Source organism: Pezoporus flaviventris, unplaced genomic scaffold (assembly GCF_033815535.1).
Source record: "Pezoporus flaviventris isolate CSIRO_AGI_PZ_B2104156 unplaced genomic scaffold, CSIRO_AGI_Pfla_v1 ptg000064l, whole genome shotgun sequence".
In the NCBI taxonomy this organism is placed as follows: Eukaryota; Metazoa; Chordata; class Aves; order Psittaciformes; family Psittacidae; genus Pezoporus; species Pezoporus flaviventris.
Genome location: NW_026892612.1, coordinates 4,077,756 through 4,094,990, shown reverse-complemented (window position 1 = coordinate 4,094,990; position 17,235 = coordinate 4,077,756). Strand labels below are relative to the sequence as shown.

General features: G+C 38.4%; 1 protein-coding gene across 3 annotated transcripts in view; it reads left to right on the top strand.

The window, feature by feature from the left end:
- ADAMTSL1 (ADAMTS like 1) overlaps positions 1–17,235 on the top strand; it is a 405,845-nt gene that overhangs the window by 332,423 nt on the left and 56,187 nt on the right. For all 3 annotated transcript variants that reach the window (XM_061470878.1, XM_061470875.1, XM_061470877.1), the window contains 2 exons: positions 3,278–3,579; positions 6,630–6,759. In XM_061470878.1, the coding sequence (XP_061326862.1) occupies positions 3,278–3,579; positions 6,630–6,759 (432 nt within the window). The remainder of the gene's footprint in view (positions 1–3,277; positions 3,580–6,629; positions 6,760–17,235) is intronic.

The window sequence follows — 17,235 nt, the reverse complement described above, 5'->3', positions numbered from 1 at the left end:
AAATATTTACAAATGTACATGTGCAAACAGTGCAAATAGTCCTTGCAAAATTGAGCTGGGCAAGTGGTATCTACTCAATGTTCATGTGTGGATGACATTCTGTGGACAGCTGCTATTCCCTTGTATTTGCTGTTTTATTGGCTGTGAAGCCTGAAGGCTGAACTGCTGTGCATTTCACATTTGACCAATATTTTGTATTACGTGCTTTATGTACAAACATGATAAGCTGGTTTTTCAATCATATTAAAATTTCCTTAAAATATATTTTCAGTAATTTTAGTGCACTACAAAAGAAATGAGCCAAAACTAGCCCAGTACCACACCTGAATAACTCCTGCAGAAATTCGCCAATGTCAGTAGCATTACATTTCTTTTCTTCTGCTCCTAGAACACATTTTGCAGCCCAGCATATGCTAATGTGCACATGACAAATGATGCAACAATAGTCCCTTCAGCTGAACAGAATCTTGGGCAAATTGTGAAACTTTGGCAGCTAACAAAACCCACTGAAAACTACAATGCCTTTTTCAAATTCAGAACTCACTATTTTGACAGGATGTTCATATATGCGAAAAGATTGCTGATCCATCACTGTGAAAGTGCCCACAGGCCAAGAAACAAGTATATATGCTACAACTATGCTGTAACAACTCCAGCAGTTGAGCAACAGCAAACATGGTTAAAGTCAGTTGTAAGAAAGAAGGGTCATAATCCTCATTCCAGCTTTCACTTCTCCACCTTGTAGTGATCTCTCTAAAATAGGAGCAAATATTCATCAGAACTACCAGAAGACACACTGCTGTTTTTTTCCTTTGGGGAAGAATCATTATATCTGCTGTGCAGAGGAATAAACGATGATCTTTGATGCAATGGCAACATGCTAATCACTGAGAAGTATGCTAAGAGCTATGAAATACTCAGTGCAATCTCTTTGAGGCAAGAGGCACATTTTCATTTTTAATTTTCACAGCTGTTAGCACAATTGGGTTCTGCTGACAGCTACTACTGCCACATTGCTAGAACTAGTTATTACCTTTGTCTTGGTAAGGTCATTATTATGGGGGCTATTATTACAGTGGGAATTAATTAAACAACATGCAATAACAACTGAAACACCTCCATCATTTCCTGTTTTCTAAAAAAGAAATTACTTCCCAGTGAATCTATTCCACTACTTCCATTCTCAAAGAAGACTGAGATGTTAGTTTACAAAAAAGCACAATGCTGTGCAGTGAATAGTACACTATGTGCAGAACAAATAACCTTAAACCCATTGAACTAACTGCTTTTTATTCACATACTTTTTGTGTTTTGTGCTCACCATTCAGCAACAATTATTAATGACCCCACAAATGTATTTGAGAGCATATGCAACTTCCTGGGGTTAGGATGGTAGAAAGTTTAGAACTATTGATATTATATATTCACATTACATAAATGTTCAGTATGTAATGACAAGTCCTACATAGAGAATTAATTTACAGGGTTTTACCCCCTTCTTTACTGCTTGCAATTCTTCTGATTCTATCAATTCCCTCTTCAGCAGCAAACAGTTATATTAGAATTAAAATACATTTTCCAATTTATCACTTAAAATATAGAAACTAGGCCTAGAAATCTGAATAAAACATAATTTCCTGAAGGTATTGCAGTGTTTTCATTATGACTAGTTGCTGACTAGGGTAAAATAATATATGGCATTTATGGATCAAGCCTCATTTCAAAAAGGGTACAGTCTGCCTTAATAATGTTCCTACTTCCCTTTTCTTTCTTCTTTCTTTTGTTCCTATGTTTGTATATGTGATATACATCATGTGTAAATATTCTGAGTATACAAAGTATTTCTGGATTTCTAAATAAGCAATTTTAATACCTGGCAAAGTATCACCTCTCTTGGTTTGGAATATGGCAGCTCTGCAGCAAAGCACAGATACAAAACAATTCATAATGTTAAAAAAATGTAAGACAGCTTCTGATGAAGACCAGTGCTTTTTTTCTACCTCTTAAGTTTGTCAATTCAAGAAGCTATACATTTAAAGTAATCAAAATATTTAAGTCACAGCGGCTGATATAGACTGCTTAGTCTGTAACAAGAGATTTCCCACTTCAAAATAGTATTGTAGCAGTTGCGCGTCCTTAGAGAAACAAGATGAATAGCCCACCTATACTATTAAAGAGTATAATCCTTTCAAAATGAAGGGTATCATCTTTGACCAATCTTTTCAGGTAAATTGTCACAGAATGGGGAAATGGCGTTACTTTGTATCATTAGTGTCTCAAGGGCTTTGCTCCAGAAAGGATTTTTGCAGTCTTTGTAGTGGCATTATAAACATTTTGAAATGTTCCAATAGTATATGCAGTCCATCTCTTTCTATTACTTCCTGTTTATGGTGCTATAGTGGTGTGTATCAGGTTTATAGCAAGATGTTACTAACACCCACAAAAAGTGGGTAGAGTGATGCATGCTCTCTGCTCTAGGAGACTATGCTGTTCCAGTTTGGGGTCCTGGTGCACACACATGGTGGTGGGTATGTAGGTGGGTTGCATATTGTAATGATTACTGTACAGTGCTTTAATTGAAGTATGCATGGACTTTCAGAGGCAAAACTTTGGAGCATGTAAGAGTTCCTAACCACTGAGAAAAGAGTAATAGCCGGAGAAATCCAGAATAGAAATGGAACACTGTCTTTTTTATTGAAAAATAAGATGTCCTAGGGGGGAGGAAAAAAAAAAAAAGAAAAAAAAGAAAAAAAAAGAAAAAAAAAGTCAGCTAAAGAAATGCTGGTTTTTTTCTTTGTTATGACTTCAAATTAAGGTTTAAATGGTTATTGCAATACAGGAACAATGACTGAGATTATCTTCCCTATAATATTGCATTAGCTAGTAACAGCAGCATGCTCAATACTTACTAGTGATATAACTGTAATATTAACTAAGGCAAAGATGGTCTATGTTGAATACTGGCAAAAAGTAGCTAGTCAAATCATGATGCACATTGGGAGATTGCAGGATGCCTTGCACTGAGACCTTCTAGGATCATGGCAGGTGCCCTAAGCATGCACCTTTCTTCCTGGATTTAAAGAGACACTCCACATGGATACTTGAGAATGTTTCCACTGTTCAACAGTATGGCTTTTATGTGTATAATTTAATAGCCCTATGATGAGGTGAAACATTTATTTCTCATTGAACAGAATTTGACCTGGACAGGAATATACTGCTTTTGCTTGCCTGGCTATTTCTGGACATAACTTGCCTTGCTCTCTTCCTCCCACAGGTTTATTCCTGAGGCTTGGTCCACCTGTAGTGTCACCTGTGGAGTGGGCAGCCAAGTGCGGCTTGTGAAATGTCAAGTGCTCCTCTCTTTCTCTCAGTCTGTGGCTGACTTACCTATCGATGAGTGTGAGGGTCCCAAGCCTGTGTCTCAGAGAGCCTGTTACAGTGGTCCCTGCAATGGAGAGGCCACCGAATATACCCCAGAGGAATCCGAGCTGCTGTATGGCAGCTTGCAGGAGTTTGATGAGCTCTATGATTGGGAGTATGAGGGCTTTACAGAGTGTTCAGAGTCCTGTGGAGGAGGTAAGTGTGAAAAATTTCTGTGCTGGATTCGATTTCTGTCTTCAAGCGTGTGCTTTGCAGTTAACGCCCATGGACATGCTGCTTTGATATGCTGTTTACATTCATAGGATCATTTAAGTTGGAAAAGACCTGTAGAATCATCAAGTCCAACCATAAAATCATTGAGTACAACCATATTTGGAAAACTGTGGATGAAAACTGTGGAAAAAAAACCCAGCATGTACACAGCATATTTTATCCCAGGACTTTCAGTGTCTATGCTCAGGCTGCCACCAAGTGATCAATGTATTACATATTTCTGTTTCTTTTCATAAGCTTATTACTTAAAAGGTACTCATGCATTCAAGCAAAAAAGCTGAATGTTAAAGTGGTCTGGTGATACAGGCTAAGAGTCATTTGTCATTTCAAGTTTTATCGATTGATTTCTACTGTGCAAGTGTAAACATGTGGAAACAAATTTTCCTCTCATAGCAGATGCATTAAATTATTGATATTCTGAGGGCTCAGCTGGTTCCCTAACTCCTAAGTGCCATTAGCTCTGATCCCAGGGGAAAAGAAAACACATGGTAAAAACGCACTAATGGTGTGATTGTCTGAAACTAGCAGCCTTGGCACTTGGAGTTTCTCAAAGTTAATCAAGGTCTCAGGTTCCACATGTTGTAGACTATTAATGCACAGTTCTCAGGTATCCCTTTTTGTCCCATCACTTTGTTTAGCTAATTCTGAGAAATATAAACAATGCAGTATTTTTTAAATTGAACCTGGACTTCTCCAGCTTTTTACATTACAGTTGTAGGCTTTTTAAGAAAAGGATTACTATAGGTAAATATAGAATAGATACTGTAGAACTGGAAACCACTTAGCACTTTAGGAATGTCTAGTAGTGTGATCTGTACAGATTCACCAGTTACAATCAGTTACAAACTTAAAAACCACATATAGTAGAAAATCATACAAAGATTTTCTATTCCTCTTAGCTTGATGACAGCAGTCTGTGTTTAGAGCAGGTCAAAGAGGATTGTCAGATCACTGCCACTATTGTTTTGTTTCATACATAAAAAATACGGCACTAGTATAGTGTAAGTGGTGATGAACAGTGACTTTACAACAGGAATATTTGTCATACATGGAGGCTACTAGTGAGGAGTAACCGTTTGTTACACTTTGTGAATACTGAAACCTGAATACCTTCTGCAAATATCATCCTGAAATTAAGTAATTTCTTTGAATATACTGACTGTGTATTTTTCAAATATAACTCACAGAGGTGTTATGACAGGGAGGTTTTGCTTCGTAAATTTAATCTCTTTCAATTGCTAGCAAAATTATTAGCCAAGATTTCTTTCTGTGTGATGTCAACTCCAAAATTTCCAGATTAGCAGATGCTAAATCAGATACTTTTGTAGCCATAGGTGCAAGACTGTTCAGACTAATTTTATTGGGTTTGGAGTCTCAAGAGAAGACACTGGATAGAAGCAGAAGTAACCTTTCACCTTCCAGAAGTAGCAACCAGAAGGAATTAGTCATTTCAGTCTGCAGTTAGTGACTGCATTTCTCAGAGCTGTCATCGAACATCATGTAGCATATATTCTATTCTGATAGATATAAAAACATAAAATCTCGATGGCATTTTGAAAGTGAACTTAAACTGCCTTTATCCGTATCTCACCCTTACAGCCTTTTATTCTGTGATTTCCTATCTAGACCTGATTTGTTTTTTTCAGGGAAAGCAATTCTAAAGCAGTCAGCTTTTTGTTCTGTTAACACTGTGCAGTAAATACTGTTTAGAATTCAGTTAACTTGGCAAATAAACTTCCTGAAGATCGTGCACTTTTTAAAGTATCTTTGTATTGTGAGACTTCTGAAGGATAATTGAAATTTTTATGTTCTCTAAATATTCATGGATCCATCCTTCATTTAAAGCTTGTAACTGTTTGATGCATTGACCTGTCAAAACCAGAGATACAGTTGTTATCAGCATGCTGTGACATGCTCAATGCAAGATTCAACAAAAAGCTGAAGAAAGGGATTAGGAGCACACTTTTTTCTTCTGGAGCAAGCCACTGGCTCAATGTGCTAAAGCCAGAAACTTCTGTCAATACACAGTCCAGCAGCCACACACTGGTTAAATTCAGGCGGTAGCCTTTTTCTTCAATACCCATACTGTCAGGCAAGATTATGGGTTCTACAAGTACCTTTAAAAGATAAAAAATTTTAAGATCATATCTATGTGCATTTGCTAATCCATCAGTGTGAGAGAAATGGAGAAGATGCTGAATTTAATACCTTACAGGTTTGTGTCTTCAGTTTAGTTGCAGGTCTATGGATGCAGAAGGGTAACAAAGCAGCTGACTTGCCTGACCTTGTCTGACTTTACTTTTGCAATCATTCTGTTGCTTTAAAATACAGCATGCCAAAGTCAAAGCCATCTTCATGCTTTAGCCTGTGTGACAGACAAATAATCAGCCTCACTGCTGTTTATCTGTCACAGTGTCATTCATAGTGAGAGGATGAGTCACTGGAAAACACTGGGCAATTTTGCGTGAATGAACCTAGGGACTTTTCGCTGCAATTGAGACACCTGGTGAGACTGACAGCAGGGATAAGTAAAAGCCCAGAGTCTCATATGATGTTTTGATCAGGTGATATCCCAGCTGTCTGAGGAACAGGATACAAAAAAGTGCAGTAAGCAATGTGTGACAATTGCAAGAGTTAGAGATTAGAAGGGAGAAAAGGAGATGCAATTTTTCACACTCAGTCAGGTACACTGTGCCGTGAAACATCCCCCTTTGGTAGGCATTCATACCATACTCCTAAAAGACCACCAGGCAGAGCACTTAGATGGGCACAGCAAACACTTCACTGACATGTGGGAAGCAGCTTCCTCCCTCCCTGCAGCAGGGCTGCAGACCATGAGCTGGCAGCGCTGGGTGTAAGGCTGTGCTTCCCTGCATGCCACAGCCCCAGTGCAGCGCCACTGGCCCATTCCTGCCTGTGGCTGCCTCTCCAGGTACATAGAGCTGGCTGTGACTATGTGTTTTTGTGTGCAGGTGTCCAGGAGGCAGTGGTGACCTGCCTGAACAAACAAACCAGGGAGACTGCGGATGAGACGCTGTGTATAACCAGCCGTCGTCCTCCCCAGCTGCTGAAAGCCTGTAGCCTGAACCCCTGCCCCCCAAGGTAGGCTTCTTATACCTTGGGCATACATGTTTTTTCCAGACATAAAGACAGGTGATCACTGCTGAAGCTGAGAAGCTGATCTTCAAGCTCCCCATGAATCTGCGACATTGGTGCCAGGGATGCTTGGATCTGGATATTGGATCTGGGCATTCTTGAAATGATTCCTGGAGTAAAATGCTCGGATGAGAGCCTGAGATGGCTCCCCAGGTTGCAGTACCACAGACTCAGTTGTCTGAGCTCAGCAGATCTGTGTCCAGTATGTTGCCTAAAGCCATTCAAACGACACTAGCAGTATGAGGAAAGGAATTTTAAATAAGTTGTGACCCCAGACTCAAAGGTTTTTCGTTCTGGAGTCACAGACTGACTCTCACATGCTTTTTGTCAGACTGCAGGGGCTTACAGCCTCTCCACACCTCTGCCATTGTGCAAATTGATGATAAAACCAAAGTGCAAACTTCAGATCACTTGGCTATTCAGGTTCTGCAGTCAGACAGTTTATGAATAGACTTGTCAAGTTTAAGGAGACTTCTTCAACCTCCCCTCTCACAAGATTTTCCAGAACCTTTTCCTTCCTGACCTTAGGCAGCTTTCAAAATCCTGACCCTAAAAATAGCAGATCTTTGCCTCCAGAGATTTATATCTGTACTCTCTATGACAGAAAATAGCTGTCATGAGGTTCCTATGGTTTATTTAAATAGACCTGGGCCTGTCAAGACTTCAGGTTATACTGTATACATATGGTCTTTATTCCCATCCGTACACAGGTGCCTTTACTCTCTCCTGTTAGTGCAGCACATTTTAAATTCATTGATTTATAATTGGGTTATTTAAAACACTCAGCACTGCCCAGGTGGTATATATTCATTAAAGTATATATTGATAGGTGTATTTATGCATTAAATGACAGCAGGCTATGCAAAGTTGTATCATTATGAGCATTAGTAGATTTTGGGTACACAGAGAAGGTTCACAGTAGAAATCAAGTATGGCATCAAACACATTCAGCATCCAAGAATGATAGTGAATGATAGTGAGAATTAATGGTTTGATTGAATGATCAAGATTTTGGGTCTGTGTCAAGCAGAGCCAAATAGGCTGACACGTTTCACCAAAGTATCACAAGAATTGCTTACAAAGATATTGCAACCCTGATTTTCTTAAATTGTATGTAGTGCTGGCAATAACACACAAATATTATATTAATGCTTGAAAAGAATGTCATAGGTGAGCATCTTGCTGTGACTGATATGTAGCAACATCACTGGATCTGAGAGTGCATGGTGGGAGATTGATCACCCTTTGATTCTGACATGGAAAATAGATATTTGCTGGTTAAGAAAAAATAAGGCACACCCATGTAGGCCAGTATTTATGTGAGTTGTGTTACAAAAGTAGTCTGAGAAACTGGGTGAATACTTTTTGAATTAGTTACCATACCACTGTGGTAACCTCGCTACCAGGGTGGAGCTAGTTTAATACAACTTTGGGCATGTAGTTCACTCAATGGATTACAAGATAATCGTGTTGTAGGTGAGACTCAAGCTGTTGAAGCAGAGGTGAAAGGGGATGAAGGTGTGGTGGGAGACAACTCTAGGGCTGCAGGTGAGAAAAGGAGATACTGCTCCCTCCCCTGTATATACATCTCCTCTTCCTCCAGCACCCTCAGTTTGAAGGAAATTGCCTGTCTGCAGAGATTTAAGTGGCACAGAATGAAGAACGGCACGTGTTCTGCAAAATGGTTCTTCTCTTCAGAACAAGGACGCCTAAAACTCAAGGCTGCAGACAGTGGGCAGCTTGGCTAAGTGAAAGAGAGGCAAGAAGGAAAGTTGTTGTGTCTCCCAGGCAGGCTTTGACATGAAAACTTCCTTATTTCCTGCAAGCTTCCGAAGTGCTACATCTGCTAATGCCACTGAATTAAATACAATTAAACTGACAGTATTTATTGTATGAAGAGTATTGCTTTATAATCATTAAGTATAACACTCTTAGGGCTTCCAAAGACAATACGGAGTGGGGGGGAAAGAAAGAGCTTTATGGTTTTCTATCTGTTTTAATCATAAGGTGCTTTGGGATTCTAATTCAAGAAACTTTGATCCAGGAATCCAATGGAAATTAAGCTAAAATCCTGTTGTTATGAATGCTGATGAAGGCATTGCTATTGACTGACAAGTCCAAAACTTGTAATACACCATAGCTGTGAACTTAGATCCTTGTTACAGAAGTTTCCAAAATGCGATCTGTGAACCATTGATACATCCCAGAGCTTTCACTGGTGGCTTATAGAGAGAGCTGGCTGGTCTCATATTGTTGGCTCTTCTCTCTGTTTTCCATCTGCTAAAGTGCATTAACAGAAGCTAAAAATAAAAAAACACTTTCCTAAAATGTCCTTGATGTGTAAGTTACTGTTGGAGCATACAGTTGTGGTGGGTAGACGAGGCAGTCTGCTGAAAAGGCAACTGAGGCAGTGATGAATGTCACAGTAGACATGAGAATGTTCTCCACAGCATGAAGAGAAAGCTGAAAAGTCTTGCCCAAAAGCATGAGAATTTCTTCCTAGTGTATTTAGAGAAATTATTCCTGTGATGTTTCTTGAACACAAACAGCCCAGCCTGGTTAGAATTTAATGTATATGCCTAGAATTTAAATTCAAGATTTCATTTAGATTAAGAGGAAGAATAGTGAAAAATAGTTCTTTCCAAGCTTAATGTTGCTTCTGCTGCAGCCGCTGTTGGTTACATGTGGTCTTCTCCACCACATCTCGAAGGGTTAGTTGTGTAAGCTTTTCCTGGTAAACAATTAAGCTGGTTTAATACAGATAAACAAACACATTGAGCCAATAATCTAGTCAGCCTTTCTGGAGGATCAGAAGGCATACACCTCAAGACATATACTCTTGAAGTAGTCAGTGAAGAGTTATTTCATTCTGGTTTTATTTCATCATTCATTTGAGGCACTTGCTAAAGGGATTTTCACTGTTGCTGCTCTTTTTATTGCTTACTGAAAATAAATTTAGATAGGCTAGAAGACGTCATTATTCACTTAGTGCTTCATCTTGAAATTCGTCTCTGATATTATCGTCCTCTTCAATTCTGGATTGGTCTGGTCTCTGCTGGAAGAAAATACAGTAAAAGCTAGAGTAGACTGGCAATGCTTCAGATTTATGAAAACACTGCAAGGCGATTGTGCTTATATAGCAGCTGAGAGAGCTTTATAATTTCCATTGAAATTCTGGCTTAATATCTTAGTGCATTACTATCCTGAGCCCATTGAAGAAAGACAATTTGTCTTCAAATATTTGCAGCTGTATGGAGTAAGCAAAATCTCATCCTTAAAGTTCTTACAGAAGAAAGAAGAAGAGCCAAGAAGAGTTGTACACAAAAATTGGAAGATTTCATTCATATCCAAATACCAAGAAACTGAGTTTCCTGTGGTTTCACACTTTGTTGAGAGTTTTTTGCTTATTGCTTCAAGAACAATAGCAGAAAAAGAGTCCATTCCCTTTCGTGCTGAAAAACAGTATTGCAGAAATTTCCATTTTGTGCTAAACTAAGAAATAGTGAAACATTGTTGAGCTGATTGCTAAGCTGGGAGCTAATAACTGATTTTCAGCACAGTAGGTATGGAGTAAAATTTTGTGTCATTAACTTGGAATGCCCTTGTTTGATATTTCTATAAAAAGGATAAAGCGTGTTTTGAAGTTTTGACCCAGCATGCTTTCTCCGGAAAAAAAAAAGAGGAATGAAAACTATAAACATTTTGATTCAGTCATTCAGTTACTTAATTTGTGTCAATCAAGTAATATCACTTCCAGGATTACATAGCAGTACTTGAGCAAATCACAGTCTTCCCAAGGGTAATGCAGAAAAGCTGTTCGATGTCTAGAAATGTCTGTCTAAGTTCAAAAAAAGGAATGGCAGATCACTCAGTTTTGCTAACTGTTATGTTTGTATTCTAAATTGCTCCAGAAACAACCGGGGGAAAAAAAAAAAAAACCAAGCAGAACTGTTTCAATGTTGGCTTTACTTTTGTAAACAACAAAATTACTCCCCTCCGAAATGTCTTTTTCTCAGCCTCCACAACCCAAATACAGAGGCAGTCATCGTTTAATCAGATATAATTGCTGTTGTTTGTAACAGCAACAGCATGAGCACCTGGTGGTGAGCCAACAGACTCTACCAAAGGGGTGAAAGAGAATGTTGTAACTGTGTCATTAATTATAACTTCTCAATAGCTTGGTCTATGCATGTTGAAAAGACTTGGTAAACATGTATGAAGGAGTAGAGGAGAAGCAGAGCAATGAAAGCCAGATGGCTGAAAATGGAGGAAATTCCAGGCAATTTCTACAGCTTTGTTCTTGCATATTTTCAAGACTGAACTTTATTCCTGTACAACAAAGAATAGCTGAATGCTATGAAACAAAACAAACCCACACACCCCAAAAAAAAAAACAAAAAATAACCAACCAAAACAAACCAAAACAAACCAAAAAAAAAAGCAAACAAAAAAGCCATCACCACAGTGAAGAAAAAGCAGGCAGTTCTAAGAATAGCACACAATTTCACCCCAGCACTCTCCTGTTACTCCTTCAAATCGCTGTTGTTGGTAAGAAAAGACAGGAAGCTATCTGAGTGGTCCTAACTGAAGGGTCAAGATAGCTTGAGTTAGGCTGGAATCCAGACCCTTCTTTTTGTGTTCCTTTTCTTCTTTTTTTTTCCTCTTCCCTGCATCTGTTTGAGTTTGTAATAAATTACTTGTTATTATTTTAATGTTTATTTAGTGAATTCAGCATTGTCCATCTCTTTTGTTCTATTTAATTTCCCAGATGAATTCAAACTATAAAGGAGAAAAAAAAATTAGATTTTTTTTGGTGCTTTTGGGGATGTGATAGGTCAGACGTAGTGTAAGATATGCTCCCAGTGACAATCTGAAATGAATTCAATGTGTGGAAGGCCAGAGCTTTCTCTAATCTGTTAAAGATGACTTCTGTGTCTGGAAGGTTGCCAATGCATACGTGTCACGCATTGCTCAAGTGAAATATTAGAGCATCTCTGTCTAGTTCATGAAAAAGGTTAGAAGATTTGCAAGTCATTATGTCTACAGATACTGCAGTATAGACTTACAGGCAGGAGATAGCTGTTCTTGTTTTGTTGTTACACCTTTACTCAGAGGTGTAAGTTAGAATTAGCATTAATGAGGCAATGGTGGTGTAACTATCTCTTTGAGCCACAGAAAGATTTTTAATCCCTCACAGATTCATGAATTTTATTTTAGTTTTTTCAATGAGAGGTATTTAAGTCTGATTTGAACTGAAGTGCATTGATAATGTGTTTTACAGCCTCTTAAAATGTAGCCCACAGAGCCTCCTGGGATCTTGAACCAGTGCTGGAGTGAGCTGGAGAATCAGACATTGGAAGGAATATGCTGTATGCTGTCAGACAGGGTAGTTTCACCCTTATTTGAAGTCTTTACGTTGAAAACCGGCTTAAGCAGATGTCACGGGCTTAGTGAAAGAAACATAATCCCGTTTGCTGCCCAGGTTTACTTTTCTAAATATGGGACTGTACAGATGTCTAAACAAGCTGCTATCCCTAGGCAGCTCTGTTATGCTGTACCTGCGTTATCTGCATGCTTACCCTGCATTACTGTAACATCACCCTGGACTTAAAAGTAATTAATCTGTGACCTAAACCCATTTGTCTTTATCTTTCCTTTCTTATAATATAATCTCCCCCTTTGTACCCTCTCTAATTGCTAGCAGATCATCCAGGATGTAGCCACCTTTCCCCTTTCTCACTGGATGCATCACCTGTGCTAGTGCAGTAACTGATGCTCCTCAGTATTTCTCAACATCTCTTACAGTGAAGCCACCAAGAGGACTCCATAGGTAGTTGTCCTATTCAGCCATGTGTGTCATATCTAAATGTGAAACAAAATAGCTTGCAAGTTTCCAGGGTCAATGAAGCAGCTGTAGAGTCGTCCTTCACAGTCTTCCTCCAGCTCTTCTAGATCAAAATTTCAGACTTCTTACCCAGCTGTATTGCTTTTTACATATGATTGTTCCTTCACTAGATTTCACTCATAAACATCTTCCTCCATTTCAATTTGTATTCCATTCAGACTAGTATGCTCATAAAATATTAAAGTGCAATTGTAAACATTTATTTTAATAACTTCTATTTTTTTCTTACTTCAAAGAATGGTAGATCACACTTTTGATTCAGAATCCTATATACCCATATGATTTTTCCTCTACACAGATCTTCCGTTTTCCCAAGTTAGAACACTCTTGTATTGAAATAATCTTACCATGCCCTACCACAGGTTTTTTGTGTCTTGGTTTCTGATGAGTATGAGCTGAAAGTCATGGCAGGCACTTAGTGAGTCCTTCTGCAGAGAATGACTTCTTTTTTTATTGGCATGTCAATTTGAGGAAAAGCATCTTTTATTGCAAAAAAAAGTGAATTTATTACTAAATAGTTTATCAGTCACAGTTTCAAGATCTCAAAGGGGAAAATAAAAAGGAAATATTTGATCTGGATATACCCTTGGAACTTTCACTGTCTTACTAACAGTATGTTGCAAGAAGGGCATTGAAGGAAACTCAAACACAAGCAGGCATTGGGAGTTTCCTGAGTTCAGTTAAAGTACCATATAGATATATACACAGAACTTTGATTGTTCTCCTCTTTCCCTGGCAAAAAAGTAGAGAGAAACCTCGTATGTCTGATTTTGAGAGGCAGCCTATTTGTACCTTCTGCCCTGGTGAAATAGTTCAGGAACAGTTCATCCTAATGAAAATATTATCCCTGTAATACTGCCAGCTGGATCAGATGAAGATCATGTTATCTGCTGGTTTTGTGGAAGTACTGCTCATAAAACTTGAACTTGCTGGAGAATTACTTAAGCCCACTTGCTGTTATCTGAACACTCTTCCATTCATGAGTTTGCTTTCTTTGTCCATTCATTCCAGTGATACCTCCTTTGCTCCTTTCCTGCACTGATCATTCAGCAAAGGCATCCTTAGATTTCAGGAGAGTCTTGTGACTCTGTGGGATAAAATCAAATTTTCATTAATATTGTTACCTTACAGGTTGTGAAGTCAGGCATCTTGTGTGTTCTTTCAATGTCACCTATATGCATTTTCAACTATCTCATTTTTAAATGCTTCATTTTAGACGGTATTTCAGATTACAATTAATTAGTTCATTGCACATCTTTTTTACCTGTTGAGCTTTTTCTTTCTTTGTGTTATGGTGTCTGTAAGCTTGATGATTTCTCCTTGGGGAACAGCTGTTTTTCAACATTTTCCATGTGGCCTAAGAAAAGATGCTGGCTTGTGAGACAGTCCATCATGGAGAGCACCCTATATGTATTGCTTGAAACATGTCAGAAGGTTACTCCAGCAACCAAAGTTGCCATTTGTAGAGATGTTGCGTACTCCATTTGCCCTCTGTTCTTCTCTGACTTGTGAGTTCTTCCTCTGTTTTCCCCTATTTGGCTCTGTTATAGAAATACTGGCTCCCTGCCATGTTCAGCTATAATGAGCTGCAGTATTAACTGATACTGTCAAGTCTACAGCTTGAATGCAGGCCACTCCTGCCAGCTCCCAGAGCACTCTTATTGAGCCTTTGATCTGCTTGCATATGTTGGCTGCTCAGGCATTTCTCTAATGATTCCCTTCACTTGCAAGGAAGATGCTTTTTGAAGAAAAGCGCCTCAGTCTCTCTTGTGCACAATAATCCCCTGAAACCTTTCCTGTCTGTTTAGCTTCCTTGTCATGTTGGTGATACTGAACAGCTTTTCTCAGGCTGGCATTGAACAACAGCTAAGCATGAATTATTTTTCTGTTGCTAGTACTAATATAAAAGTACTTTGCCTTTTTTTTTTGTTTTTTTCAAAGCTTAGTTAAAAATATCAGTTTTCCTCTGAGATGTGTGTATCCTGAACATATAGTTATAATATTCCCTCTAACACAACTCTCTAACAACTGAACCATAGCAGTAGGGAGATCACTTCCTGGAGGCACAGATCCATGTTTAAACACCTAGAAGGTCTTAACTCTCACGCTTCATTTCAAAGAATCAATATGATTTTACTGTGAGTAACAGCTGAATAAAAAATTAGCTGAATAAAAATTTCTTACATATTATGCCCCTTTCTTTGGGAACGGTTTGATTATAAAGCCAGGTAGTGACCTGGGAGTCCTCACCTCAATTCTATAGCCTCACTGCACCAAAGTATGCTATCCAAAATAACTCTCTGTAGTCCAGTGTTTAAGATTGCAGTCTGTATGGTGTTTAAGTCCTGAGGATACTTACTTCACCCAAGATAAATCTGCTTAAGAAGCCTCAAGAAATCCTTTTACATCTGTGAAATAGGAAAATTTCCCACAAATACAGCTCCAGATCAAAAACAGAAAGGAAGGGAGGAGATGTATGGGCACTGAGTAGACTTCTTAGTCTAGAGGGTCCAGTGAAAGACAGGTTGACAGAGGACAAGAGAAAGCCACTATTGATATAGCATGTGTTTTACTCATTCTGTTGTGTGTGCATACACAGCTGCCACCCAGCCCTTGTGCGCTGATGAATGTCTCTATGCAGGCAGGTGTCAGATGTTAAGTAAGACACTTCCAGGCAAATCTTTTTCCACACTCTTGAATGTTTATTTTAGAAATAAGAAAAGCTATTTTGTACCACTTTCATATGGTTTAACCACATAAAAATGACAATAATTTAATTTTTTTAGAATTAGTTTGGGAGGTCTTTCTACAAAAGGGTGTTTACCTTTCCTGTGCAGTGTTCAGATTCCTTGGCAGTGCTTGAAGAGAGTCTGTCAGGATGAAATTGTGTATGTCTAGAAAATATACTTTAGTTATAGAACCTAACAGCTTAGAATGCTTTGTTTCTTACCATATATACCATGCGTACAGGGACTGATCCAAAGCTCTTGGCTCCATACTCTTTTGTCTCAAGACTATGCATTTTTCAAGTTCAACTTACATCATCTACTTTTTCCAGACTGACAATGCAGGGACAAGAGTACTCTGTTCTGAAGTCTCATTACTCCACTAGGACAAGAATTCTAATTCTAGCAGCTTCTCCTGACATGAGCAGCTTGCTTACTAGCTGGTATCACTTTCTGGTCTACCTATCTAGCAAAATTGTTATGTGGGCTCCAATTCTTGTAGCAGTGAGAGGGACATTTCAAAAGGCTTTGTTGTCTCTGCTGTTATTCATAACACACTAATGCCTAGACCATACTTCCAAGCTGAGAGTCTCATTGTCCTAGACAGTAAAGAAAGAGTAAAAGATTATAGAGTCTTAGAATGGTTAGAAGGGAACTTAAAGATCATCTAGTTCCAACCTCCTTGTGCAAATTGATGACTTTTAGCTGGGTTATAAACTAGCAAGTATGCAGATTTTTCCTGAAGTCTGAACACGACAACTGTGGTGAGCTAACAAAGATGTCAGTTCCACAAGGTTTCCTTAGCTTGATTCTGTAACCACCATATTATCTTTTTAAGTACAGGATTATTTCCTACTTGAATTTTAATTCTGTTATTGTCAGATGCATGCCGGACATCATGGCATTCTTTTTAGTATACCATACATATTGGAAGACTTATTTCAGCTTGGCCAAAACACCCAAAACCAAAGAAGCAGAAAAAAAAATAGATAAGGACCATGTGAACTAAAACAGGAATTATTTCAGTTAACATCACATAACAACGTACAGTAAGGGTAAAACTGTGTTACTTGAAAAAAAAAAAAAAAACAAACCAAAAACAGTATTAAAATAAAATCTCCAACAGTACAAGTAGTTTAAAAACTAAATTACAAATTTAGTGGGATAATCACAGCTCAAAGTGCTGCAAGCACCTGTCCCTGTTAGAAATAATTCTGCAGCCCTGTGATTTTATTCTGTAAAATTATCACTGATATTCTTGTGCTTTTTAGGACTTTGAAATTCTGCCAATCATATATGTCATTTATGATTTTGGTTACTTGCACATGCCTACTCTACTTTGCACGTCTCTACATTCTTTACTTTCCATGTAGGAAAGCCCATAAAAGACACTGGGAACTATGAAAGTGCAAGGGTAAGAAAGAATGTGACCTCATACTTCCTGAGCACCTCTAAGGAATCTCCTGTTTAAAGCAGCTGGAAAGAATTGTGAACAAAACAATGTTATGGATAGGGCAGTAGATACAACCTGCAAAAGAAATTTCAAATACTGGAAAAACAAACCCTTTCTCTTTACTGAAATATACCATTTCTTCCTGGAAGAAGAAACAGACACCCTCTTCTGCAGAAGCCAAGATGTCCAAAGAGTTTATGTGGCCGGCTAGCCACTGAGATTTGAACTACCAACAGAAACATTGTGCACTTTTACCAGTAGTGGAGGCAACAGCTATTACCATCACTTGAATAAAGGAACTCTGGCAACTAACCACGTATCAAAATAGATTCTGAAAT